Here is a 26,575-nt window from a genome sequence, read left to right as displayed (position 1 = left end):
TTAATGGTGCATAGGTATGGAAACTTTTCAATTCATGACCCTACATGGTAAATCACACTGTTGAAAAATTATTTTTCTTGCCAACCTTGCCCTACATTATTCAAACATATTAGATTAAAACTCTATTCAAACAAAGTACCGACTAGCTGGCACACATGGAGGAGAAGACGGACTGCGGGGAGAAAATTGAGAATCATACGTGATGGTAAACAAAACGTCACGACTCACACATTGACACATGCTTGAGCTATATCGTACACCTACATAAAATAAATTTGTTTACATTATGCGGCAGGTTATCCACCAAAAATTACTCTAACAATTCCATTACACACAACAAGATTCCATGACTTTTCCAAAAGTTTCAAGGATTTTCCTTCGACTTTTTTAAGCCTGGAAAGCAAGATTGTGAACTCTATGACTTTTCCAGGTCTAGTCGTGGAGTGTAACCTCTGGTAATATAACGCTGTAGGAATTATAATGAATAAATGAAAGATAGCATTGAACTGTCAGCTTTAGGGTTTAATTTTTCCAGAGTGACAGTGGAGTCTGACTTTTCCTGCCTGGATGCCTGCCTGACCAACTGACCGACTGAACGACTGACCACTCCTCATGCAAATCCTTCCTGAGGGCTCCACCTACCCTAGTAAATAACTTCAGCTGTACTTCACCTGCAATGCAAGACCTATTAAAAACCACTAAAAACAAGGTTTGAGAACAGACTCCAGGCTACAGGAAGGCGTCTATGTATGAAGGCCTGATGCTATGTTTTGGTAGCGTTACAATGGGCACCATAGAGAAGGGGACATAAGTAATACCTTTACAGATTACACAAAGTTTTCATTTTTTACATAAGGGTTTGCCTGATCGTCAAACAGTCTGAGCAATTTTCATAAGCTCAGAAATAGCTTTTCAAAACACACTGTATAGTGTGGACACTACATCCTTGTAATGGCTAGAGACTGGCAACTGAAGCAAGACTTTGATTTCCTCCCAGCTCTAGCTACACCTTTGCATGATGCTGCATTTAATTTACAGTACTTTTCAAGGTCTGGCCCAATGCTAAGCTTGTGTAAGCCCATCCTGGTGTTCACACCCACACAGTAGTCCCATTTACAGTTGTCATGGTTGAATATATAAATAGACATATGACTCATATTGGGTCCTAACCTGTAGTTTATGAAACAAGTCTTCCACAGTCACGTCTTCAACATCAGCTACAGTGCCCTCCAAAAGTATTGGAACAGTGAGGCCAATTCCTTTATTTTTGTTGTAGACTGAAAATATTTGGGTTTGACATCAAAAGATGAATATGGGACAAGAGATGAACATTTCTGCTTTCATTTCCAGGTATTTACATCTGGATCTGATACACAACTTAGAAGATAGCACCTTTTGTTTGAACCCACCCATTTTTCATGAGAGCAAAAGTATTGGAACATGTGACTGACAGGTGTGTTTTGTTGCCCAGGTGTCTCCCAATTACATTGATTATTCAAACAATAAATAGCACTGGATGTCTGAGCTCAGTTTCAGATTGGGTACGATAGGTTTTGCCTGTGCAGACTGCATTTAGAGGTGGAACCAACATGAAAACCAGAGAGCTGTCTATGGGTGAAAAAGAAGCAATTGTGAATCTGAGAGAAGATGGACAGTCAATCAGAGCCATTGCACAAACATTGGCCATAGCTAGTACAACCATTTGGAATGTCCTGAAGAAGAAAAAAAACACTGGTGTACTAAGCAACAGACGTCGAACAGGTAGACCAAGGAAAACATCAGCAGTTGATGACAGAAACATTGTGAGAGCTGTAAAGAAAGACCCTAAAACAACTGTTAGTAACATCAGCAACAACCTCCAGAGGGCAGGAGTGAAGGTATCACAATCTACTGTTCGCAGAAGACTTCATGAACAAAAGTACAGAGGCTACACCAGATGATGCAAACCACTCATTAGCAAGAAGAATAGGAAGGCCAGGCTGGAATTTGCCAAAAGGTACAGAGATGAGCCTCAAAAATTCTGGGAAAAGTTTTATGGACTGATGAGACAAAGATTAACTTTTTCCAAAGTGATGGAAAGGCGAAAGTTTGGAGAAAGAAAGGATCTGCTCATGATCCCAAACATACAAGCTCATCTGTGAAACATGGTGGAGGTAATGTCATGGCTTGGGCTTGGCATGGCTTCTTCTGGGACGGGCTCTTTCATCTTCATTGATGATGTAACACATGATGGCAGTAGCAAAATGAACTCAGAAGTCTACAGAAACATTTTGTCTGCTAATTTAAAGAAAGATGCAACCAAACTGATTGGGAGATCCTTCATCATGCAGCAAGATAACGACCCAAAACACACTGCCAAAACAACAAAGGAGTTCATCAGGGGCAAGAAGTGGAAGGTTTTAGACTGGCCAAGTCAGTCTCCAGACTTAAACCCAATAGAGCATGCATTTTACCTGCTGAAGAGGAGACTCAAGGGAGTAACCCCCCAAAACAAACAACAACTGAAAGAGGCTGCGGTGAAAGCCTGGAAAAGCATCACAAAAGAAGAATGCAAAAGTTTGGTGATGTCAATGGGTCACAGGCTTGATGCAGTCATTGAAAGCAAAGGATTTGCAACTAAATATTAAGTCTCATTCACTTTAATCTATTTTAAGTTTATATGTTCCAATACTTTTGCTCACCTAAAAATTTTGTGTTCCATTACAAATAATGCTATCTTCTAAGTTGTGTATCAGATCCAGATGTAAATACCTGGAAATAAAAGCTGAAATGTTGATCTCTTGTCTCATATTCATCTTTTGATGTCAAACCCAAATGTTTTCAGTCTACAACAAAAGTAAACGAATTGGACTCACTGTTCCAATACTTTTGGAGGGCACTGTAGGTGTAAATGCAATCTGACCACATTCTTAAGAAAAACACATCCACCCAGCAAGTTGAAAGGTCACCAAACTCTGCCTCTTCCTGCAAGCTCAAGAGAGCCTATCGAAAAGCTACAAGTCGTAGCAGGAAGTCTTCCCTTGCAAAAAGAACATTAATAATGAATGTGACTCTTGTCCATGGCTTCGCTTCCTTGACCTGAGACGCGGTATGTTTGTTGACAAGTGTGCGCCAGCTCTGCCTGGCTAATCTGCATATTAGGAATCCAATCACAAACAGGCAGAATTAAGATAATGAGACTGCTTATTAATTTCAGATCGGATGTTGTTATCTAAACATCGTATCCAGACATGGATCAAATTATAACACCAGGCGTGAATGGGGCCTAAATGTCGAGGTGCACATAACAGGTGAAAAGACTACATGACCAGCTGTAGGAGATACTGCACAGACAGATGGCCCACAAACTATTAGTCACAAAGAAAGGAAGATTTCTTACGCAACTTTTTGCCAGTTTTGTAATATTGTATAGGGGTTGCATTCACACTGCAGCAGATCACTGCAGCATAACTTAACTGTACATGTCAGACAGTCATCCATGACAGGAACATTTACAGCTGGCCAATTTCCTGCTGTGGATTCAAACAAGAAAAGTCAAGGCCTACACTAGCAAATACAGGACATAGCAGGAAAGGAAAGGAGTTAATTATGATTCTGTTTCCTTAAAGTATATCAATAAGACTTGTCAGTGAGACAAAATTGAAACCCCAGGAACAGCGCCGGGCTTTGAAGCCAATTATACATAGTGGAAAAACGTGAAAAAACAATGTCCAGGTCGCCAAGTGAAGCCATTGGACCCGAAAAGACTTTTCCCCATAGATTTACATTGTTAAAGACACATCTGTAGATCAGTGGGTACATTTTTTTTAGCGTCACAACCCCCATGAAATGACTTGTTTCGCTATATGGAAATTATCCATTTGAACTGATAACTTTTCAAAAGTCTAGAAGAGCTGCATTTTATCCCCATTAAAGTTAGCGGAGGGCTAAACCAGAAGTTAGCCACTCAGCTGCCTTAGGTCTCCAGGGCACTTGCTCTATGGGCAACACAATGCAGAACATCCGGGTAATTTCATACTGCAGAAATCAAGCTGTTTTGGCTTCATGTGCTACTGAGCAGCTTTCACAGGAATGAACAGGGCCCCACCTCTCTTTATACATCCATAGCCAGAATACACAGTTACATGGCTCTGAAACTAGTAAAGCTAAATGGAATGCAGGCTCCATTATATTATTAATTACCCCTGCGGTTTTCCTGCTATGTCAAGTCAAAGTGTCTTCTGTCGAAGGCCTGTTGATCCATAGCAAGACTGTGCAGTCCCTTTGGAGTGCAGGGCTGTTATTAAAACCAATGGAAATTTGCAAACTTCTTTCAGCTTGCACATTTTCTTTGGACTAAACAACCATTACATTTAACTATTCTTCAAGGTCAGATTAAACCACTGAGGGCTGAATTCATGCCTGACTGGAGTGTAGTGGTAAAAGAAACACCCCACTTCCTCAGAGTGTGGTGTTTCTTTTTATTTATGGCGTGGCTATATTGGTTAAACCTCACCTGCTTCAGTTCTGCTTTGGTTCCTGCTAAGAGACTGGGACATTTAGGTCTCTCTGTAGTATATACATAACATTGAAAACTGTTGGATAAATAGCCAGGCTGTCACTGACCTTAGCTGCTTCAGTAGCAGCTTTGAGCCCTGAGTGTCAGACTCTCTTTCTCTCACTCTGGGAGTATCAGTCTGGGTCTGTTTGTCCCTTATGCTCTGTTAAGTGTGCACTTTTCATACAGCACCTTGCTGCCATGAAGACTCTTAACACTGACAGGAGGAAATTATAACACAACAAAGAACCAGACAGAGATGGATGAGACTGAGGAAAGGATGTTTTACAATGAATCTTTTCTCATCTTCTTCCTCATTCCCTGACATGAACTTTTTCCTTGTCTCTCTGTCTCTTCATGTATCATTGCATGTCTGTGTCTGTCCCTCTCCGCCTCGAAATCTGTGCCCTACCAATTGTGCGACCCTGGCCCGTCCTCATCACTACTCTGTCCCGAAACAAGCACTGTCTGTTGTTCTATGAAATCAATGATTGATTTTCAGCCGCCTCGCTCAGTGACCTCACACCAATGACATCAACTCCATCCTGATGACTCTTTCTCTCCCTTTGTGTGCGTTTGTTTCTATTTACAGTAAAACTATCCTCACTCCTTTGGCTATCCATCTCCTTTACCACTCATCCACCTTGTTTGTTCTGTCTTTCTGACAGCTTCCCGCTGTAGAGCTAACTCTTCAGTTTGTTTAAGTGATATTTCAGCGCCACCATCCACACATTCAAAAACTGCTGCAAGGGCCCTTTGGAGTGTCTCAGATTGGGTTTGATTTACAATGTTTGCAATGCTGTGTTTTGTTTTCTTAAGAGGCAAGGCATGCCTCTCCCTCTTGTAGACTCACCCTGATTTGTCAGGTATATATGATATATCAGGAGATACGACAGGACTGGAGAAAGTACTCTGATAAATTGTTACTTTACAGTGTGAACTAGAGTTACAACAGGATATTTCTTGTAGTGCTGTGTGTATTTATGCATGTGTTTCCTCGCTGACATCTGAGGGGGGAAGGTTTGACGTTAAGCTCAGCTGGCAGGCATTATTTGTCTTGCCTTGAAGATGCTTCAACCTAAGAGAAGTTTGTGAACATGGACTTAAAAACCAGGTTGATCAGTTTGTTTTCACTACTATTTTTTACTACTACCCATGCTCAGCGTTACAATTACGAAGAAGTAAAGGTTGCTGTTGCTGGCGTGACTGAAGACTCAGTTACATTATGGACAGTGACAGAGACACTGTATAAGAGCAGCTTGCCAAGCTTTAAATCTCTGTTGCAAGCTATGTGCATGCAGTGAATGTATCACGGTGTGTGTCGAAGCAATGATACACAACCACAGTGCTTTAAAAACTGACGGCACATGCAAACACAAACATACTACCACTACCACTGGATGTTTGCTGGCTTCTATACTAGAATAATCTTCTGAACAGCTGATACTTGCCATCCTGTGATAGACTCTTCAACATGTAACATCACATCAGGCACTTCAAACTCAAATATCACCCTACCCACTGCCACCCATTCTCTCTGTACCTCACACCCTGCTTTATTTTGCAAGGAAATACTTTTATACAACTGCTTCATGGTTATGAAAATATTGAAAAAGCTCTATGGCCCTAAGCTTTACTGTATCACTATTTCAGTTGCCCCATCAGTGTCAAGCAATGACTGCCTAATTTCACCATAAAACTGAATGGGCATCAACATTACACTGACTAATGTTGATGATGCAGATTGCAGAATAGATTTTTAAGCATTAGTCTCCTGTGCAGTAAAACAACATGGTATTTAAGATTTAATGCAAAACTAAATATTGCATAATAATTGTTATTGTCCACAAATGCAAATGTGCCTTCAGCTTCACCAGCTGACTAAAACCCATCACAGTGTAATCACCATACATACAAACAAACAACACAACATGCACAGTACAGACAACAATGACAGACATGGTTAGAGTCCAAATGGTGTTTATGAATTTAGCACAGTTATTGCATTCGCTGTGAAAGACTTTTTGCTGCAGCAGCTCTATAGCATCCTCCCGAGGGCAATTTTATGAATTCTTTAAAAAGGGGATAGGGAAAAGGGGATCTTGTAGTTTCACCTGCATGTTTAACATGCATCGCAGCTGTCTTTGCTCTTTTACAATAATTTTGGTCGCCATGATTGCAATTCTGGACAGTCTGTGTTTGCTCTTAGACCCTGCGTGCCCTTACCATGTACTCATGTTAAAAGTTAAAACACTTTCAAGAAGACAAGACTTCTTCATTGATAAATACAGAAATGTACACTTGATAAAAATTAACGAAAATAAGGCCAGGTGCTACTAAATCTCCATTTTTATGATGTGTAAACTCCACTAGTGGCATTGCAATAAGATGTATCAATAAACATATTAGTATAACCCTATAAGTTGCTAATTACGAAGCAGGCCTGCACTTTAATGATGTTGGAAGTGATGCTTACTTACTGTTTGCTCTTATTATGTTATCTTAGACAACTGTCACAACAAGAAACCAACTATGGGACACCAAAAATAGGCCAAAGATTCATAATAAAGAGCTATATGAGCACTGCTGCTCTAATGTGGCCCACAGATTGTGTGTATGAACAACCTCACACTGAGTTGAGCCTCCCTCTGTGTGTCTGCATGATAAACTGATAGAGTAACATTCCCTGATCACCTGCCTGCAACCTGCTCAACTCGTTTCAACAGGGAGGAATTTAGGAGACTGACCTGCAAATCTGCCTTTACAAACTTTACACCGCCTCACATCAGAAACAATAACCACCCTGTGACTAGGTGGAGATGAAACCTAACATGTAATGAAATCATAACTTAGCTAACTTAGCTAACCTCAAGTTAACTCCCATCCCAGCAGCAGAGCAGCATCACCCCTTCAAAGATACATTATTCTTTTATTTTCCCGAATAAAATGAGATAAACTGAACAAACATTAACAGGCGAAGCTGTACATACCCATGTGAAACTAAAAAGTCACCTATAGAAGCAGGCACATAACAATATTAAAGTTACGCTAATGCTTAGTTAAGCAGTTTCGCCAACGTACCTCTCTCACCACCAAAAAACACCAACTTCCGATCTTCCGAGGGTCCTGAAGTTTTCATCCACCACTCCTGGACGGTCTCCCACACACACTGTGAAGGTTTATTATCCACTGAGAGCTGTATTTTGATGGGAAAATGTGAAAGTTTAGCTGCGTTGTTACTGAGAGAACCTGTTGCTGACAGCTCAGTGTGTCACACCAACAACATGGCTGACGGCGAGTGATCGGTGGCTGTGAGGGTGTTAACGTCTGACCGTCCACAGAGTGGGAGGAGACACAGACACAGGCAGGAGACACACACTGTGATCACAGACCTGTTTATAAGTTCTCCACGTTAAATAGGTCCCTTTGTATTTCTCTTTGAAATGTTTGTTAATGCCCATTATCTATTTTTAATGCTTTAAACAAAGTGCTTAGCCTACATAGCATAAAAGACAGGATGGTTTTGTTCTTTGAGTGTGATAGGCCTACTGCTGCATTTCCTTCAGATATTGCTCTGAAATGTACATATATTTTTAATTAATCTTATTGAAAATGTACAGCACAAGTATGTCAACAGTCACATTTATACATTCACATGTATGGCACATTTATACAAGTACAAGGAACTACAAAACATGGAAACATCTTACAAAACAGGATTACAAGGGCAGTGCATTTAACTGTAGGTTTTGAATGGAAATGTGATATTAAACAACAGAGGAGGAAAAGTAATAATATTAATGATAATATATACAGCATACAGGGGAAATATGTATTTATCTCAGTTATCTGATACATTGGGAAAATGTTTTTGAATATTATTTAACTTTTGTGCTTTTATTCCATTCATCAGTTTACAACAGAGAGTACAACAAAGTACAACAGAGTTAATTATTTTTGTTTTTCAAGATCATACCAAATGTAGTATTGTCAATAGAGACAGGAGCTGGGAATTATGAGATATTTTGTTTTATCCTTTTGAGAGTGCCAAGCCAAAATGTATGTAAAATTCAGCAGTTTATTTTTCTATTTTTATTTGATAAGTGACACACTCAAATCCAGGTTAAAGGATTTCAGACAGAGTATTAGCCTATTTTGCATTTATGTGATACTCCTTTTTTTGTACCCCCTTACTACATGACCCCCAGAAAATAAAATAAAAAGAAAACACCATTCAAGTTGGGAAAATAATGCATAAGATAAAATAAGCTGCTTGATTTTACATATTTTGAAAGATTCCAATAATCACTGATGTTGTCTTATTTTCTTTTTCAGCTTTCATTCAGATTATAATGGTTGTCTTTAATAATTTGACACTCCCCTGTATTGAAAGTTTGATATTACAGTAAGTGTTTCATACTTGATAAATAACTCAATAATTAAAAAAAAACATCTTTGTTCATGCAGTGACTGGCAGGAAGTAAACAGCTGCCTTAACAACAGAATAGCAATAAAAAAGTCTTCCCTTCATCCCACCCATAAGTATAAAATAATAACAATGTATTAAAAAATGAAGCCAAAATATTCCTGATATGGAGGCGGCCATATTGCGCTGGTGATGTCATTTAGTGCCAGAGTCTGCGCAGTAGCGATCGTAATGTGGAGCTGTCCTACCCATTTTGGAGCACACCTGACACACACAGCTGTTAATCATGACGTTACATGCCCCTTTGCCCCTTTTTCAAATAGCATTGAATAACTAAATAAAACCAAACTTTAAAGAAAAACGAACTCTTGGACATACATCAGTGTGATTAGAACAACCTGGGAAAAAATGATGTGATGTTTACTTTGACCTTCTAGTCTGTGTTGTACATACAGATAGCCTACAGAAGAAGAAAGAAAGAAAGAAAGAAAGAAAGAAAGAAAGAAAAGTAGCACAAATCTAGAATATTGTCTTGTCGGTTCATTTGGAATTTATCAAACACAAAGTTAGACTAGTTTTAATTGGATTTGTATTCACAAAGCCTCTTGTTGTGGTGCAATAGGCCTATAGAAAAGTTCAACTTTGCTTTTTCCACCTCATATGGGCAAAACCAGGTGGGAATATTGGGACCAAAGTGACACAGGAAGTCATCTTAACAGTACTCAGAAACATGTAGGTGTTGGTGGAACACAGAGCAGGAGCCCAAGGGAACAGGTGGCCATCACCTGTATGGAAATAGGATGTGCAGCATTAAATCAAACACTCCATAGAATAGGCAAGCACCCTGAATTAGGTCAAAGAACTATGCACAAACTGTAATAAACCAGTAACTGTCTTGATCTGATTTTCATGTCTTGTTACTGTACACTACAGGGTTTCATGTATATTTTTTGCTTGAGGATGATGATGATGATATATATGTAACTGGGGATTATGCAGCGATATTTGGTGCAATAAAGTCTGGAGTCACCTGGAGACTGCATGTTGTTTAAATCTCCACCAAGGGTTAATGTCTAAGAACTACCTTTATTATCTCCAACATTCACCTCCATAGGTAACATTTGTTATTCCAGTTATAAACTCTAAAAGCTTGTGTTCAGAATTTTCATATAGGTCTTTATCCCCTCCTAGTGTTAAACTTAAGTACTAAAATGTATTTTTTGTTTCTACTTTTTCCTTCCTTTATTAGGTGTTCCTTTTGTGCATGTTTTGTACTTGTAAACGCTCTTTAGCATGTGAGATGTGTTATTGTAAGAAGTAAAGGTTTTGGAGGGGAAACAGGTGTGACACAGAAAGACGGAACTTAATATCAGGACCAATTGATGAAAACGTAATATTACATCGGGTAATTTGCTGAGAAAGACAAGCAGGCCATCCTTTAACTGATTACTTAAAAATAAAGTAATATTAGAAAGAGAGTTTAGTTTGTGTGTTCGTTTGTTTTCCTGCCAACTCCTGCTCCACACTCCAGTCCGCTAGGTGGCGGTAATGCGCCTAAAGGCTGGTTTGCAGGCTGCCATTAAAACTCGAGAAGAAGAAACATCCACTTGGTTGTTGAGTCGACAGTAAACATGGTCCGCAAAAGAAGTGTTGTCTGGGGCTTTTTTAAAACCATCGACTCAGAGTCGGTGCAGTGTCTGCTCTGCGGGGACTTTCTGATCAGACCGGGTCAGGGCACCACCACCAACCTGCTGAGACACCTGCGTGTCAAACATCCCACCGAGGTCGTCAAGAGGAGGACGGGTTTGCTAAAGGAAACTGCCTCCATCGACGGTCATGGCGACATGGAGACAGAGGGTGATCAGATCTGCTCGGGTATGGTGACTTCAAGGAGTTTATGTGAAATCCAGAGCGTATGAGTTGTCTGTACACGGTTCTCAACATGGAGGTAGCTAAAGCGACAGCTAGAAGCTAACGATGCTAATTCCAGAATCAGCATTAGTCAATATCAACAGTGCTAACAGAGCTAATGGTACTGACCTGGGGGTAGACTGGAGGGTGAGCGCAATGCTGCCGAACTAGGTGCCCACAGTCAGCCAGGGTGGAGTTGAGAGCGAGCCTTTCAGCAGGTGTGTGCTGTAGCAAGTGACCCTGTGTAGCTGCTTTTACTCAGAGATTGTGCTATAAAACTGCTACAAGGTCCCGTCTTCATGCTGCCTTTCCTTTTTCACACAGGACCAAACACCGGTGGCATAATTCCCCCCAGTGTGTGATTTAAAATGGCATGCCAGCATCCCAGAAACAAAAGAGGTGTGACAGGCTTGATGTGTAACATAACAGTGTCCACCTCTAGTGTAACATATAACATACATGTGGGCAGCGCTGTATAAACAACAACACTGCCGTAACATGGCCATAACAATCATTTACTGTTCCTGTTATGTAGTGGCTGATCTCATCCTCTGCTGTGAGGGTGAGGAGCTCCCGGATCTCATTGTTTTCCCTATTTGCGGACATCTTTGGCTATTGTTCTTCAACTTTGAGTTAGCTGCTAACTGTTTCCAGCTGCTTTTTAACTCTTCTGGCAGTGGGTTGCACACATAACACGTTGTTAAAACATTACACCTGTCCTGTGTATGGTCCTGTCCTGCCGACTGTCCCTTTTACACCGATGTTGACTGGCACTGTTACTAACTCCACTGCTGGTTTAAAGGTGAGACAAATCTGTCCCTGCATTCCAAGTTTGTACCTCATAAAGAACAGCGAGGCAGACTAACAACGTGACATTCCCACCTTGAACAGGCAGTGTAAAAGGGGTTAGTGTTTGATGTGTCCACTCTGAGCTACTGTAGAACAACATTGCAGACTGTGGAAGAGGACTTGCTCCGTATGTAGTTGTAAACTGCTCATTCTAGAGTAATGATGACACAACAATTCTTATTTTCAGGTTAGTTTAAATCAGTGAAAACGTAGTTATGAACAATTGTATACCAATTCTTGTATATTGGTATATTTATATACAATATATATATTGTATATATTGTATGTATTGTAATTGTATACCAATTCCTAAATCCTACACACTGGACCTTTAATTCTCTGAATGTTGCATACAGAACGTTAAAACAACCCAGCCATCATTAATGTTTTATCTAACTTCTACCAGTGCTTTTTCTACTGAAACATGACTTACTAAAATGTCCTCTGTGAAAAAGACCTGTTGTTCATCAACACTCAGAAGATCAGCCAACAATTATGATTATAGATTCATTGTTTACAGCATTTACCAAACAATCAAGCCAAATATTTACTTCTTAAATGCTTTCCTCTCTTTTTACATCATAATAAATTCTATGACGGTGTCACATTGGGCTCCGGGAACTTTTGATGGGTATTTTTACAATTTTTCTGATATTTTATACACTGAACAATTATTCAGTTATTCAGTAAAAAAGCGCAATATAAAAAATCCAAAATGAATTGTTAGTTGCAGCCCTAGTTATAACTTTTTGTATTCCTCTTATTTAGTGGAAGTGGCTCTGGAGGACGGAGACGGTGATGGTGACACCTTCACCATAGAGAATGAAGCTGGTGTGAACTCTGCTATTAATGGCATCCTGGAAGCTGCACAAGGGAGTCCAGCAGAAGAAATAACACATGAAGAGGCGAGTGATGACCGCCCTGTAGCACGTAGATGGACTAAACGCAGCTTGATTTGGAGGCACTACGAGCACTTGGACAGTTTGGCTGCGGCACGTTGCCGCATTTGCATGAAGAAGTTAAAGTGCTTCGAAGGCGGCAGCACCAGCAACCTGCATCGGCACATGTCAAAGAGACACCCTGAGATCTTTTCTCAGCTAATGGCAGGCGGGCAGCACCCACCACCACCCCATACATCACAGGACCTCAATGCTAATGGTGACACATCGACACCACCAGAGACTGTTAGGGCGACAGAGAAACAGAGACAATTTTCTGGTAAGGTTTTATAGCTCACTGCTCTTTATGTATGTAAATAACTCTGACTTTTTCAAAGACATGTAACTGGTAAATGTTCTCTAAAGACAAACCTAGATAAAATACAAGCTAAAATACATAAAGAATCTGCTGAATTTTGATTTCAATCAGGAACTGTCTGATCAAAGAATAATAAAACAAGATTATTTACTTCTTAAATGCTTCCCTCTCTTTTTACATCATAATAAATTCTATGACGGTGTCACATTGGGCTCCGGGAACTTTTGATGGGTATTTTTACAATTTTTCTGATATTTTATACACTGAACAATTATTCAGTTATTCAGTAAAAAAAGCGCAATATAAAAAATCCAAAATGAATTGTTAGTTGCAGCCCAAGTTATAACTTTTTGTATTCTTCTTATTTAGTGGAAGTGACTCTGGAGGACGGAGACGGTGACGGTGACACCTTCACCATAGAGAATGAAGCTGGTATCAACTCTGCTATTAATGGCATCCTGGAAGCTACACAAGGGAGTCCAGCAGAAGAAATAACACATGAAGAGGCGAGTGATGACCGCCCTGTAACACGCAGATGGACTAAACGCAGCTTGATTTGGAGGCACTACGAGCACTTGGACAGTTTGGCTGCTGCTCGTTGCCGCATTTGCAAGAAGAAGTTAAAGTGCTTTGAAGGTGGCAGCACCAGCAACCTGCATCGGCACATGTCAAAGAGACACCCTGAGATCTTTTCTCAGCTAATGGCAGGCGGGCAGCACCCACCACCACCCCGTACATCACAGGACGTCAATGCTAACGGTGTCACATCAACACCACCAGAGACTGTTAGGGCGACAGAGAAGCAGAGACCATTTTCTGGTAAGGTTTTATAGCTCACTGTTATGTCTTTAATGTAAATTAATATCAAGTTACCAAAAAAGATTTTTCATTTTGTGGTTCTACTGTATGCAAGATTGTAACGAGACTAAACACGCGGCCTTCTCTTTCCCTTTTCTTACAGCTGCGTTGAAAGCGTCAAAGGCATCTGAAGGAGAAAAGCGTGTGCTTAGGAGGGAGCGGGAGCTGATAGTAGCTCTTAGGGGTGCGCAGAGGGAGGAGGCTCGGGCTCTGGAGCATCAGAGGGAGCTGCTTGAGAGGCTGCGTGCAGTGAATGCCAGGGAGGCGGCTGCAGAGAGGGAGCAGATTGAGTCGCTGAGGAAAGCACAGCTGGAGGAAGCCGAAGATTTGATTAGACAGAGAGAAGAGGTGCAGAAGGAAAAGGCAGAGCTGCAGAAGAAATGGGAAGAGCTTCAGCAGGAAAGAGAAAAACTCGTCTTGTTTTCTGAAGGACAGTAAACCTCCTGACTCTGTTACAAGTAACCTTCATGTTGCTGTCATCACTATTTTCAAATTTTCTATAAATGCTTTGGGACCAATTTAAACACATGGTGATCTCGGTAAAAATCTCAACTCCCCTTTTAGTAAAATACTTTTACAAACAATCAAAGACTGTTGTTTTTGGTTTCATCACAGCTGTGTTGCACTGCTTCTTCCTTCCTTCTCTGCCCACTCTGGTCCTGTCTCATTGTATGATGACCTGACATCGCTCTGGCTTCAGATGAATAGAAATTTGATCCAGGTCTCTTCCCCACCTCACCCTGCATTCACTAATGGCTGCAACAAGCAATTTTCAAATGATACAGTAGGCAGAGACTGGCCATAGAACTGTATGTGTTGCCTCTCGCTCTGCAACTTCACAGGACAGGATCAGACTAGCTGCTAGATCCTGAGTTTGTGTTAACACTCAAATATGCAACTTCTTGCTTTTAGATTATTCTCAAAATTTTTGTTTGGCAAAACATACTGTTTATTATTAGGTTTCTGTCAACTCTTTACTGAATTGATACATCACTAACATTTCAGTTCTGTAGGACCCTAATTGGGGACATTTAAGTTCATGTTTTTGCTATAAATATTTTTACTTTTTTTATACTTGTATGTACCTCTTTATTCTAATTTTCTATTTTTATATTTTTTTCTTTATTTATGTGTACTATATATTACTATATTTTCTATATTATGTGTACTTATTTCTGCAGTACTTGATTTTTTTCCCCTCTGGGGATCAATATATGCTTACCATAATTTATAGCAGATTAGTTTTTATTGGGACACATTTTCTTCTGAAGTTGGAAAATGATTACAAGGTGGTATTTAGTTCAGATGTGATCCTGAGTAACTGGGATATTGTTCCTGGGAAGTTTCTGAAGCAGATACTTTAAAACAGAGGTGTCAGACACACGGCCTGCGGGCCAGATCACTACCACTGCCAATCAATAACTTTGCTAAGTGTGAAAATTGCAGAGCAGTCATTAGCTCAAACTTTTCAATTAAACATACTACTACTCCTATTTGTCCAAGTGAACCAGTTCTTATTTGTTCACTGAGGTAAAGGTGAAGCCAGTGTGCTTGGTATGCTCACAGCACCTGTCAGTGCTCAAGGTATATTATATTTAGCACCAGTATCAAACTCATCATGTCGAAAAATACAACAACTTACAAGGACAGTGCAAGGACAGTGAGGATAAATGAATTGTTGGCAGGTTTGAGGAATTATATGTCTGGTTTTAGGTTTAGCCGAGAGAAAGCTAGCTACCTTATGCTAACAAAATAGCATCAGCACCAAAGCTACACTGTGGGGGACTTTGCTGAAAGTCAGACATATTGCTGAAATTGCACTTATTTTTCTGTCATCCTTCAGCCTTCATCTCAGGATATTTATCATTTGTTTTGTAAATGGACTGTTCATCAATTGAGTTCAGAATGTAAACTACCTGAAACGTTATATCGTTACACTAAAAGAGAGGGGAACATTTGAAGGCTTTGTTATTTACAGGTTATTATGCAATTATTTTACTGGTCCGGCCCACATGAGATCAGATTGGACTGAATGTGGCCCATGAACTAAAATGAGTTTGACACCCCTGCTTTAAAACCTCAGCAAATAAAAACCAAGGAGCAAAGCTTCATCACCAAGCAGGTAAATTGGGCAGCAGACCCACCCAAAAACAATATGAATTGACATGAGAGGGGTCTAGTTCTAGTTTCTGCTGTTAACTCTTTTATTATTTATGTTTCTATGATCCTTACATGATGCATTTTCTTAAATTATTTTATGAATTGACTCAGGAAACTTGAGGTAGAGTACTGTTTTAGCAAAAGATCACTGGTTGACTTTAGTGGCTCTAGGCAAAAATAAATATGCCTACATGCAATATTAGCTGAGATCGGTTATTATTTATTTGTTAATTTTGTAATTTGGGTGAATTCACACTTTAAAATGATCCCACTTATAAATGGCCTCTTAGAATCCTAGGAAAAACAACGCATGCGCAGTTACGCAGTTTACACCCAGAATTTGTTTTCTCAGGAAGCGCTTATGTGCCACTACGGAGAGCACCACCACGGTCAAATGGTGAACAGTGGATTTATATCATAGATAATTAACGACAATGTTACAGTCATTATATTTACTATTTACTATTTTTAGACGAGGAGGCAGCGTATCTTCTCCGTAACCACATCACCCTGCTAAAAGGCGCTGCCTGACAGGCTAAACCCAGGGAGTACTTAACTACGTGTGACGTGTACGCTGAGGTCCTGTATCGGTGGCGGAAGATGGCTGACAGTGGAGCCTTGGCAGCGAAAAGATGCGACTCTGGCTCACTGTCCTCCGTCAGTATGGAGACTATCTCCGCGCTGACGGAGCTGGAGGACCTGGAGAGAGTCTACCGGCAGCTCTGCGCGGAGGAGGTTCGTTTAAACAACCGTTAACGGCAGTTTGTTTGACGTGTACACTCACTGTCGTCATCCGCGTTAACTTCCGGGTCGCTGCAGGCTCAAAACAAAAACTCCATTCTGCTGAATTATTACTAAATTAACATTTTACAGTTCAGCGAAGGACTTGTCTTTGCAGGTCAGACTAGAGCTACTGTTTGCTATTTTCTAGAGAAGGCAGGGGGCAGGGTCAGCTGCTGAGTTAAGAGGCTACAAAACGCTTCATAACATCAAACTATTTGTCCCACCAACCTGAAAATATAAACCCTGCTGTTTCCAAGTAGGCTACGTATCTCATGTTTGGATATCACTTCTCTCTATATAATTTGATGTGCCAGGAAAACACCCCAGCACCACCTAGAACTGTCACTTAGAAATATTTAAATGTATTTTTCATTTACACTGACTGACATGAGTGCTCCCACCCTAGATCTTTACAACCTGTCTTTTAGCTCTCAGTGCACCAGTTGTCACAATCTGTGTTGAAACTTTTAGAAGATATGACCTGCTGATTGACAAGTATATCTAAGGAGATCACCTCACTCTCTGTATCACAAGTACAGTCACTTAGAAGAAAGTGCTAATTCATGGGTCATTTGTGCACAGTAAACTGTAATGGCGTGTCCACAATGATGGATTTTTATCCATGCTTTGCGTCATTAAGCATAACAACAACCACAAAAGAAATCCTGAAAAGCATACTAGCAAATAGCATGCACTAGGCTCCAAAAGCCTGAATTTACAAAGATGTGGGGCTCTATAACGGCCTTGTAAACCCTACACACTTGTCAACTAACTACTAATAATTGACACACTTTACCCTTCTTAATATACATCTACATATATACGTAATTGCTAAATGTATGTAGTTTCTTTACATAATTTGATGTATGTTTCCTGTGATCCACACTTTCTTTGGGTATAAATTTTTAATTTCTCCTAGCTATTTGGGATCAGTACGACCCAAGAAGTGTCACAAACTAAACATTGTCAATGATAATTAAGTCCCACTGTCTTCAAACAAATACCACCTAATTAACAGTGTCTCAGCTTTTTTCTGCTGCTAAAATTGGTCAAATTTGTTGCCACGTCAAACTACAAACATTATTAATCATAAATAAACATGTCTCAATCATAAAATGTGATCAGGTTTTGGACCTTGTCCACTTTTGTGTCGGGATCGACTGCAGACTGACTTGGCAGAGATGGTTGCCATCTTGTTTTTACATGGATTAGTGTATTGTGATCTTACTACCACTAGATGGCACAAAAAAGTGTCCACAAATGAGAACAACGGGTTTAAGTTAAGTGCAATTAAGTACAAGGTCAAGTAAACCCAAAATGTGATGTCCTCATATGAGGGGTCTCAGGAGGATATGAAGGCAGTTGGACACACGTTAATAAAAACGTTAAAATCTATTACAGTAGTAGCACGCTACACGGTATATGTGCAATGTGTATAAGATGCTCAAATAAAAATAATATTCTTGTTGCTCATTTCATGTTTTGTCTTTTTGTCTAATACAGAAAGAAGTGGATGCTGAGCTGGACAGACTGGTGGGGCAGGAGGGAACCATTCACACAAAGATGCTTGCACTGCAGAGGATGGGGTACAGTTTATACAGATTACTGTAGTTTCAAAAGCACCTGATGGTCATCATTAATTTGAGCTCCAAACAACACAGTTAGTGTTTAACAAGAATCTGTTGAGCAACATGCTGTCTCTTTGCTCTACAGGCCCAACCTACAGTTGATTGGAGGAGACGCCAGCCAGCTGTCAGGCATGATCACATTTACTTGCAGCCTGGCTGAAAACGTCAGCCGCAAAGTCAGACAGCTAGACCTGGCAAAGGTAAATACAAACGCTCATTCCCAAACCAGCAGATCAGAACAACAGTAAACATTGTTTCAAAAAAAGATCCAGATACAAGTTGTATAAATGACAAGACTGCTGTCCTGATTCTCACACACACTGATCTCTTAGTGTATGTGTTATTTTATTTTTGTAGACACGGCTGTATAACGTCATCCAGCGTGCTGACGATATCCTGGATCTGAAGTTCTGCACAGACGGCGTGCAGACAGCTCTACGTAATGAAGACTATGAGCAGGCTGCTGCTCACATCCACCGATACCTCTCGCTGGACCAGTCGGTTATTGAGCTGAGCCGACAGGGAGAAGAAAGTACGAGGCCTCTAGTTCTCTGTCATAGTGTATCACTCAGTATGCATTCTTACACTGCAGGGAAGAAGTACTGTAATCTTAGTTGATTTTTTTTGTGTTTTTATACGATCTTGAGGTTAAATATGTCAGAATAGGACTGCAGTTGATCGAAAAACTTTTCTTACTGTAGTAGCAATTTAAATCAGCTGTAAAACTGATGCAATGAATCTAGGCTTGCACTGTAATGCCGCTGATGTATCATGTCTGTACAGGCAGTGCTGTGGATGCCAGTCTGGTGATGCTGCAGGAGGCAGAGCAGAAACTGAAGGTCATCGTTGCTGAGAAGTTGGATGAAGCTGTGGCAGCAGTCGACCTTGCACAAGTGGAAAGGTTTTTCAAGATCTTCCCTCTGTTGGGCCTCCACCAGCAGGGCCTTGCACGGTTCGGCCAGTATCTCTGCACACAGGTAAGCTGTGTTTTCGGTCCTGTTTGTGTGCTGTGTGGCTGAGTATGTGTCGAAAACTTGAATTAAGGAAGGGGGAAATATAGGCTATGAATGGACCAATGAACATTCGGTATGTTTATGGTGCAGAGATTCAGGTATTGTTTTAATAGGATTACTTTACATATTTAACATTTTTGTTATCTTCTGTGCTGCACTTGAATACAAGAGTTTTGATACATGCGTTCCTTGGATCACAATGTGTGTTTTAATGAAGATCAGATGGAGACTATGGATCCAGATGTAACTTTAAAAATTCTATTAGCCAGGTGAAACATCCATGTAGCTGCAAGTAATAGGCTTAGCTCCTACAGTAAGAAACAGTCATTGTTTCATCTGATGAGACTGAATATAAATCTCACAAGCCATCTTTGTTTTTTGGACAGAAATAGTCACAGTTTGTGTCTTTTTCACACATATTCTCACAGCTTGCCTCCAAAGCTGAGGAGAACCTGGTCTTGGCCACAGGAGGAGACCTGGGCGAGAAGAGAGCACCGCTGGTATTTGCAGACACTCTGACGCTGCTGCTGGAAGGTGAGAAAACAGGCCTGATGCTCTGTGTTTGTGAACGGTTTCCTTTTTTTTGCTCGGCATTGACTCCTCTGATGTGTTGGTGTGTGTTTACAGGGATCGCTCGTGTCGTTGAGACCCATCAGCCCATAGTAGAGACGTATTATGGCCCAGGTCATCTGTACACACTCATCACTCACCTGCAGCAGGAATGTGACCAACAGGCCCAGAAAATAGTCGACAAGTTCATCCAGCAGAGAGGATATCACAACAAGGTGTGCACGACATCTGAACTGCATGACATGACATTTTTACTGCATACCTCTACGCCCTGTGAACTTGTATCCCTCCTGTAGTTTCAGGTCGTTCAGAGCAGCATGATAAAGAGCATGCCGGGAGAAAGGATCGAGCCCAGGTATGTTTGTCTCCACAACATCTCACAGCACTCCCCTTTATGTTTGTCTCTATGATGTTTCTGTTTAAGCATCTGTCTCACATCAACAGGGAGCTGGACCCTGTACTGACTGAAGTAACCCTGATGAATGCAAGAGCAGAGCTCTACCTGCGCTTTTTACGCCGTCGCATGCTCGCTGACTTTGAAGTTGGGGATTCTCAGAGCGGCGCCACACAGGGTATATTTACACTAACATGTCTTAATGCATGCACTTTTTGAGATATGGAGCTAAAAATCTTTCAGCCTGCAAATCTAAAATACTTTTTTCCCCTTTTGAACTTTTCTGAACCCCCAGAGCATCAGCAGAATGTGGAGAAGCTACTGAAATACTGCTTGCTGAGCACGACGATGCAGGAGCTGATTGGCTACTATATTCCAATGGAGGAGTATTACATGAGAGAGTCTGTCAACAAGGTACATTACTCAGTTTTATGTAGTATTTGTTGGGACTGGGCGATAGTGAGAACATCAAATATCACAATATTCTAGTGAAACATGTCAATCATCTCCATGTTCTGTGATGGTGCACCAGCTATTGAGCCTTTTGGCAACTGCAGACCACTGTTCATGGCACACGTGTTGTAACCCAATCATATGATGCAATATGACTTCTCTTCTTTTTTAACCTCCTTCTTTAAAACCAGAAAAGGACAAAAACTAGAATCCAAAATAGGATATCCGAAATCTAAGATGATATATAATCTCATATCAAAATACCAATATAATATCAATGTGTTGCCAGCCCTAATATTTGTCTATTTGAGAAAAAAATCTTAAAGGGAAAAGGAAAGACGACTGTTTGAAAATGATAAAAATCTGAGTGTGTATGGAGTTGGAAAGAAGTGAGCTTGCTGTACATCTGTAGCCCACTCCTCATCTCTGTATGAGGCTACAAGCTCAAGGCTTCACTCGCCACTACTATCATCACACACCTCTCTAACCACCTGCAGGAAGTTAGAAATGTGGATATTGATGTATGCACCAGATTTTGATGATGAGAAGTAATGTGTAGAATGCAAAAAGATGACATCTCTGCCTCGCCTTTACAAAGAAATAAATGTGTTTCACCTTTTAAGTGCATATTTGAATATATGATTGAAAACATGTTATGAAATTGTTCTCAGTGCCGTTAAAGTAATTTATGTGTTGAACTTTTGTATTTCACGCATTTAACATAATTTTTACTCATTAGAAATTATTAAATATAAGTAATCTTCCTCCTCAGGCTGTTACCATGGATACCTATGAAAAGGGTCAGCTGACCTCCAGCATGGTGGATGACTGTTTCTACATCGTGAAGAAGTGCATCAGTAGAGCTTTATCCAGCTCCAGCATCGACTGCCTCTGTGCCATGATCAACCACGCCAACTCTGTACTGGAGTCTGACTTCAGGTGCTTTCACGTCACAGTTGGCATATTCACTACTTTTCTCTGTAATTTTTACACCTCTTCACATCTCCTGTATGTATTTTTCCTCTTTCCTGCCCCGGCTCTCTGCACCTGTCAGGGAGGTGTTGTATAATAAGCTGCGGCAGGGCTTCCCGGCTACGACGCTTCAGGACATCCAGCGTGGCGTCAGCAGCGCGGTCAGTCTGATGCAGAGCAGCTTACAGCAGGGGAAGTTCAACACAATGGGCATCGAGAGCACTGAAAACGCCAAGGCTGCATTTCTGGTGAGATAATTACACACACACACATCCTCACCTCGCTCTCAGGCAGCATCTTAGAAATTGTTTGCTGGATTAACACAACAAGAGGAGCAGTAATTTAGGTGAGAAATCAGATGCATAAATAAGCTCCTCCTAATTTAAGTGAGGTAAGTAGTGCTTTGATTTTTAAAATGGCACTTAGCTGGAGGAAGCATTATTTCAAAAACCTTTTAACGCATTCGTCAAAGGGTAAATTAGAATCAAGAAACACTTAAAGATTCATAGATACCAGTTAGACCTTAGAAATAATTCTGCACTAAATCATACTGAACCACCTTTTTCTGTCTACATCAGGTGACTCTGAATAACGTTGAGGTGTGTAGCGAGAATATCACAACTTTAAAGAGGAACCTTGAGGTAAGTTTCACACCTGTGCAGCACTATGTATCTCCTCTGATCACTGTGTCATTTGTGGTTATAGTTGCTTTAAGATTTACTTTTTATTTTTACTTGCAGAACGACTGCTCCAAGTTGTTTAGTCAAGGCGCCGGCTCTGGAGACCAAGCCAAGATCGAAAGTTGTTTGTCCGACCTTGTCAACACATCCGCCAAGTTCAAGGATCTCTTACAGGTTGGAGACACACACACACACACACACACACACACACACACACACACACAATCATTGATCAGTGCTCATCAGCGGAGAGTTATTTACTTATTTACAGTAGCTGCTATGCAACAGGGAAAAGTTCTACCTGTGTCTTTTTAAATGTTTAGTTTGACAGATGAGTGTCTACAGCAGAGGGAGGAATATGTCATATATATTTATTTAAAAATTACTGTAATATTTTTTCTAAATAAATGTATTTTTTGGAGATAGCTACTCAAACCACTGGTGTCAAAGATTAAGACCGAAAACCTCCTGTCGCAGTTTCAATTTTGTCTAGCAAAGCAATACAAGACACATGTTTGAGGTCTTACACTAGAGATTTCTGTAAACCTGTGGGTCTGTGCTGCTCTACAAAAGCAAAAGACCTCATCTCACCAGAGCTGAGAAATGACTTTAAAGCTGTTTTAGTTTCCAGCCAAATTAATTGTAGGCATAATATTGGAAATGTGGCAATCCTTTTTTTTGTTGTTTGTCTTTGAAGTTATACATGTACATAAAAATCATGAGCTCAAACTCAACCTTTGACCCTTGTAGGGAAATTAAGGAGGTCAACGTTTACATTGTCTGCAACATAACAACAGGTCATTAAGGCAGAAGACATTAACTTCCATTTGATCTCAGACTGTGTTGATTATAATAAGCAATATACTGTGTGATAATTACTATGACCTAGACAGACTCTAGTGATATATCATAAAACTATGCACTTAATATAATATGAACATGAATTAACCAATCAATTTGTGCGCGTGCGTGTATCATCACCCACAAGGTGTCTTGTCGGGCCAGCGTACAGTCAGCTATAGGTAGTTTTTCAGCTGTCAGTCGAAGCCTGAGTTGCACTTGCATGGACAGAATGACAGGCACAACGTTGATTTCATTTTGTATGATTTACAAACACTGTTAGCTGGCTAGCCAACTGGTTGTTTGTCCTGGTTGCTGTGAACTCAGTTTTGATTGCATATGGGAGTAGTGTTCCAGTTCCCTCACTTAGCTTGCATTAGGTTACATTCGCTCGCACCAGCTATTACTTTCTACCATAATCTGCTAATCTGTTTTCAGCAGTCTCTTAACTGTGTCTGGGTATCAGTGTTTCAAAGCCATTTCCACGGACAGTTTCCCTCGGGAGTAGTGGCCCATTCTGATAAATGGCGAGGTTAGACTAACAACATGTTTGCTCTTTATTCAGCCTGCATACAAATGGCGTTTGCATGTTGAATGCTTTTGTGTCTGACATAGAATACTGAGTCACCACACTTTGAGATTAACCTTACTGTGGGTAATCAAAGCAGTCTAAGCTTAATGAAACACCTTAGGTGAAGTTACAGGATGACAAAGTCATTTTTGACCAAAAGAAGTTAAGTTTTTTTGCCTTTGCGTGGCAGCATAAGTCTCTTTGTCTCTGAGTGTCCAGTGAGTGCTAAAAGTTTCACACTCTGATGTGATTTCATTTCACAGGAGGGGCTCACTGAATTAAACACAACAGCCATAAAGCCTCAAGTCAAACCCTGGATCAGCAGCTTCCTGTCCATCTCACACAACATAGAAGAGGTAACAGTCTCAGTATAATGAATAAAAATAAACCTGAAGTCGTCAAACGTGTCGCTGTAACAGCTGTTGTTCCACGCAGGAGGAGTTTAATGATTATGAAGCTAATGATCCCTGGGTGCAGCAGCTCATCGTTAACTTGGAGCAGCTCATGGCGGAGTTCAAGGTATCTTGTCTGAGCTGCATTTCAGATACAACTCCAAGATATATATGTATCCTTTCTTCTTATTTTTAAACTTCTCTGTGTGTCCTCATCAGACCGCCCTGTCTCCTGTCATCTACGACACGCTGACCAGCCTGATGACAAGCTTAATATCTATCGAGATGGAGAAGACTGTCCTCAAATGCTCATTCAGCAGGGTGAGCAGCCAGGCTCAGCCACAAGGTGGCACCGAGCACCCGTCCGCATCACATTGCATCACATCACTGATACACATGTGATGAGGAGCCTCGAGCAATGATTTATTAATGAGTCCAGAAAGGCCTGCTTCCTTTTGTCACGACAGCATCTTCCTGTTTTTAACCACAGGGTGTTTACAGGAAGCCTCTAGATAAATGTTGACACGTTTACGCCACTTAAAATCCATCCACTGTTTCTGATCCTTCTGTTGCAGCTCGGAGGGCTGCAGTTCGATAAAGAGCTTCGGTCTCTTGTGGCGTACCTCACCACCGTGACCACCTGGACCATCAGGGACAAGTTTGCTCGTCTCACACAAATGGCCACCATCCTCAACCTGGAGCGGGTAACTTGGATCATTTTACACACACATACACAGAATAATGAATTAATGTTATGTTCATGTTTATGACAGTTTACACCAGTAAGTACATTTACTCAAGTAAGGTTTTGATGTATTTGTGCTTCACTTGAGTATTTCCAATTTATACTTTTAATGCACGAGATTTCAATTGGAAATATGGCACCTTTACTTCCCACGTGTGTCTGACAGCTTTAGTTTAAAGATTAATATTTTATTTAGCAAACATGTCACCATTTTATAAAATATGATACATTCGTATAAAATAACTACCTACAAGATATAAAGCAGTTAAATCAGCTCCACCTCCACAAACTACGAGAGTAAAATGAAGCATCCGCGTGACCTCGGAGTCTCGGGTGCTGACCATGAAGCTGAGTTTCCCCCGTTTAAATCAGGCCTGGGACCTTTTGTTGCAAAATCCAAAAATATAACTAAAATACTACAGTGAAATGCCAATCACACATTCATGTATCAATAATAATCATCCAGTAAAATAATATATAATGCTGTAACACTCACAGGTAGGGATGTTTGTAACAGCTAAGTCCCTGACGTTTAAAAAATGACAAGAAGACACTCAGAAAACAGTCAAAGAGCAGCACAATTTAATCTGTCAGGTTAAACATTGTTCAAAAAAAATGTGCATAATATAGGAGCAATTTGAAATTGTTGATCACATTTTTAATTAACAAACCATATTTGAAAAGCAGCTGAAATGTGTGGCACTTTGCATATATTATCTCTCAAAACAACTCATTAAATAAAAGTTAACAAATAACATTCATTGCAAACAATATTCTTTAGGACAGGAAATCTTGAGGAAAAAATGCCTGATTATTAAAACAGCAATTGCATAAAATAATAATTAAAATAATACATTTAGCCTACTAGTATTTACGGTGCCGTTTATGCGAGGATAGAAATGTATAATCAACTAGTTGACTTATCGCGCACATCGCTACTCACAGGAGCAATTTTCTGCATTATGAGTACTTCTACTTTTAATGTTTAAGGACACATTTTGTTGAAGATACAGAAGACATTTTGTTTTGTACTTTCCACAGTATGTTATTTCAACTTTTACTTAAGGATGTGGACACTTCTTTCTGATTCACTCACATGTGCCTATTTATACTGCAGGTTACTGAGATCTTGGATTATTGGGGCCCAAACTCAGGCCCCCTGACGTGGCGACTGACCCCTGCGGAGGTGCGTCAGGTTCTAGCGCTGCGCATTGACTTCAGAAGCGAAGATATCAAGAGGCTGCGATTGTAACTCACTCTGCTGGTTATCGCGGATTGCCGTGCAGTACCCACCTTGTGATGCTTTCCCCTAAAGAGCTCTGCACAATCCAGGTTTAATCCATGTTTCTGTAAATGGATGTGGGCAGGGCACGGGCAATGGCCGGGGATTTCTTTTTGTCTGAAACATAAAACACTCATCCTGGAGATTTCAGTCTGGTTGTTTTAGACTCTGCCTTCTGCTCCACACCCGGCTCATGTCAGCCTGTATCAGAGTTACAGCTCAGGGGCATGGTTTGTGGGTAATGTGGCCGACAG

The 26,575-nt window shown here is 40.5% G+C and overlaps 3 protein-coding genes across 4 annotated transcripts in view; 2 read left to right on the top strand and 1 right to left on the bottom strand.

Annotated features, from left to right (window-relative positions):
- itsn2b (intersectin 2b) overlaps window positions 1-7,826 on the bottom strand; it is a 40,907-nt gene extending 33,081 nt beyond the window's left edge. For both annotated transcript variants that reach the window (XM_078175995.1, XM_078176000.1), the window contains exon 1: window positions 7,619-7,826. The gene's annotated coding sequence lies outside the window, so the exon portion shown is untranslated. The remainder of the gene's footprint in view (window positions 1-7,618) is intronic.
- A 2,730-nt stretch (window positions 7,827-10,556) lies between these two features.
- LOC117264474 (uncharacterized) lies at window positions 10,557-14,422 on the top strand. The gene is made up of 4 exons (XM_033638478.2): window positions 10,557-10,838; window positions 12,492-12,941; window positions 13,350-13,799; window positions 13,942-14,422. The coding sequence occupies exons 1-4, from the start codon at window positions 10,595-10,597 to the stop codon at window positions 14,274-14,276; spliced, it is 1,479 nt and encodes a 492-aa protein (XP_033494369.1). The 5' UTR covers window positions 10,557-10,594; the 3' UTR covers window positions 14,277-14,422.
- Window positions 14,423-16,538: 2,116 nt separating this feature from the next.
- On the top strand, window positions 16,539-26,468 carry cog4 (component of oligomeric golgi complex 4). Its single transcript, XM_033619884.2, has 19 exons — window positions 16,539-16,733; window positions 18,285-18,367; window positions 18,495-18,609; window positions 18,767-18,941; window positions 19,193-19,386; window positions 19,851-19,956; window positions 20,050-20,207; window positions 20,289-20,347; window positions 20,437-20,564; window positions 20,682-20,800; window positions 21,612-21,778; window positions 21,894-22,059; window positions 22,390-22,452; window positions 22,552-22,665; window positions 24,166-24,258; window positions 24,338-24,421; window positions 24,514-24,615; window positions 24,870-24,998; window positions 26,157-26,468. Exons 1-19 carry the CDS (start codon window positions 16,599-16,601, stop codon window positions 26,289-26,291), a joined length of 2,325 nt encoding a protein of 774 aa, XP_033475775.1. The 5' UTR covers window positions 16,539-16,598; the 3' UTR covers window positions 26,292-26,468.
- The last annotated feature ends 107 nt before the right edge of the window (window positions 26,469-26,575 follow it).

Source organism: Epinephelus lanceolatus, chromosome 2 (assembly GCF_041903045.1).
Source record: "Epinephelus lanceolatus isolate andai-2023 chromosome 2, ASM4190304v1, whole genome shotgun sequence".
Taxonomy (NCBI): domain Eukaryota; kingdom Metazoa; phylum Chordata; class Actinopteri; order Perciformes; family Serranidae; genus Epinephelus; species Epinephelus lanceolatus.
Note: the sequence above shows the minus strand (reverse complement) of the source record. Positions and strands in the feature narration are given on the sequence as shown.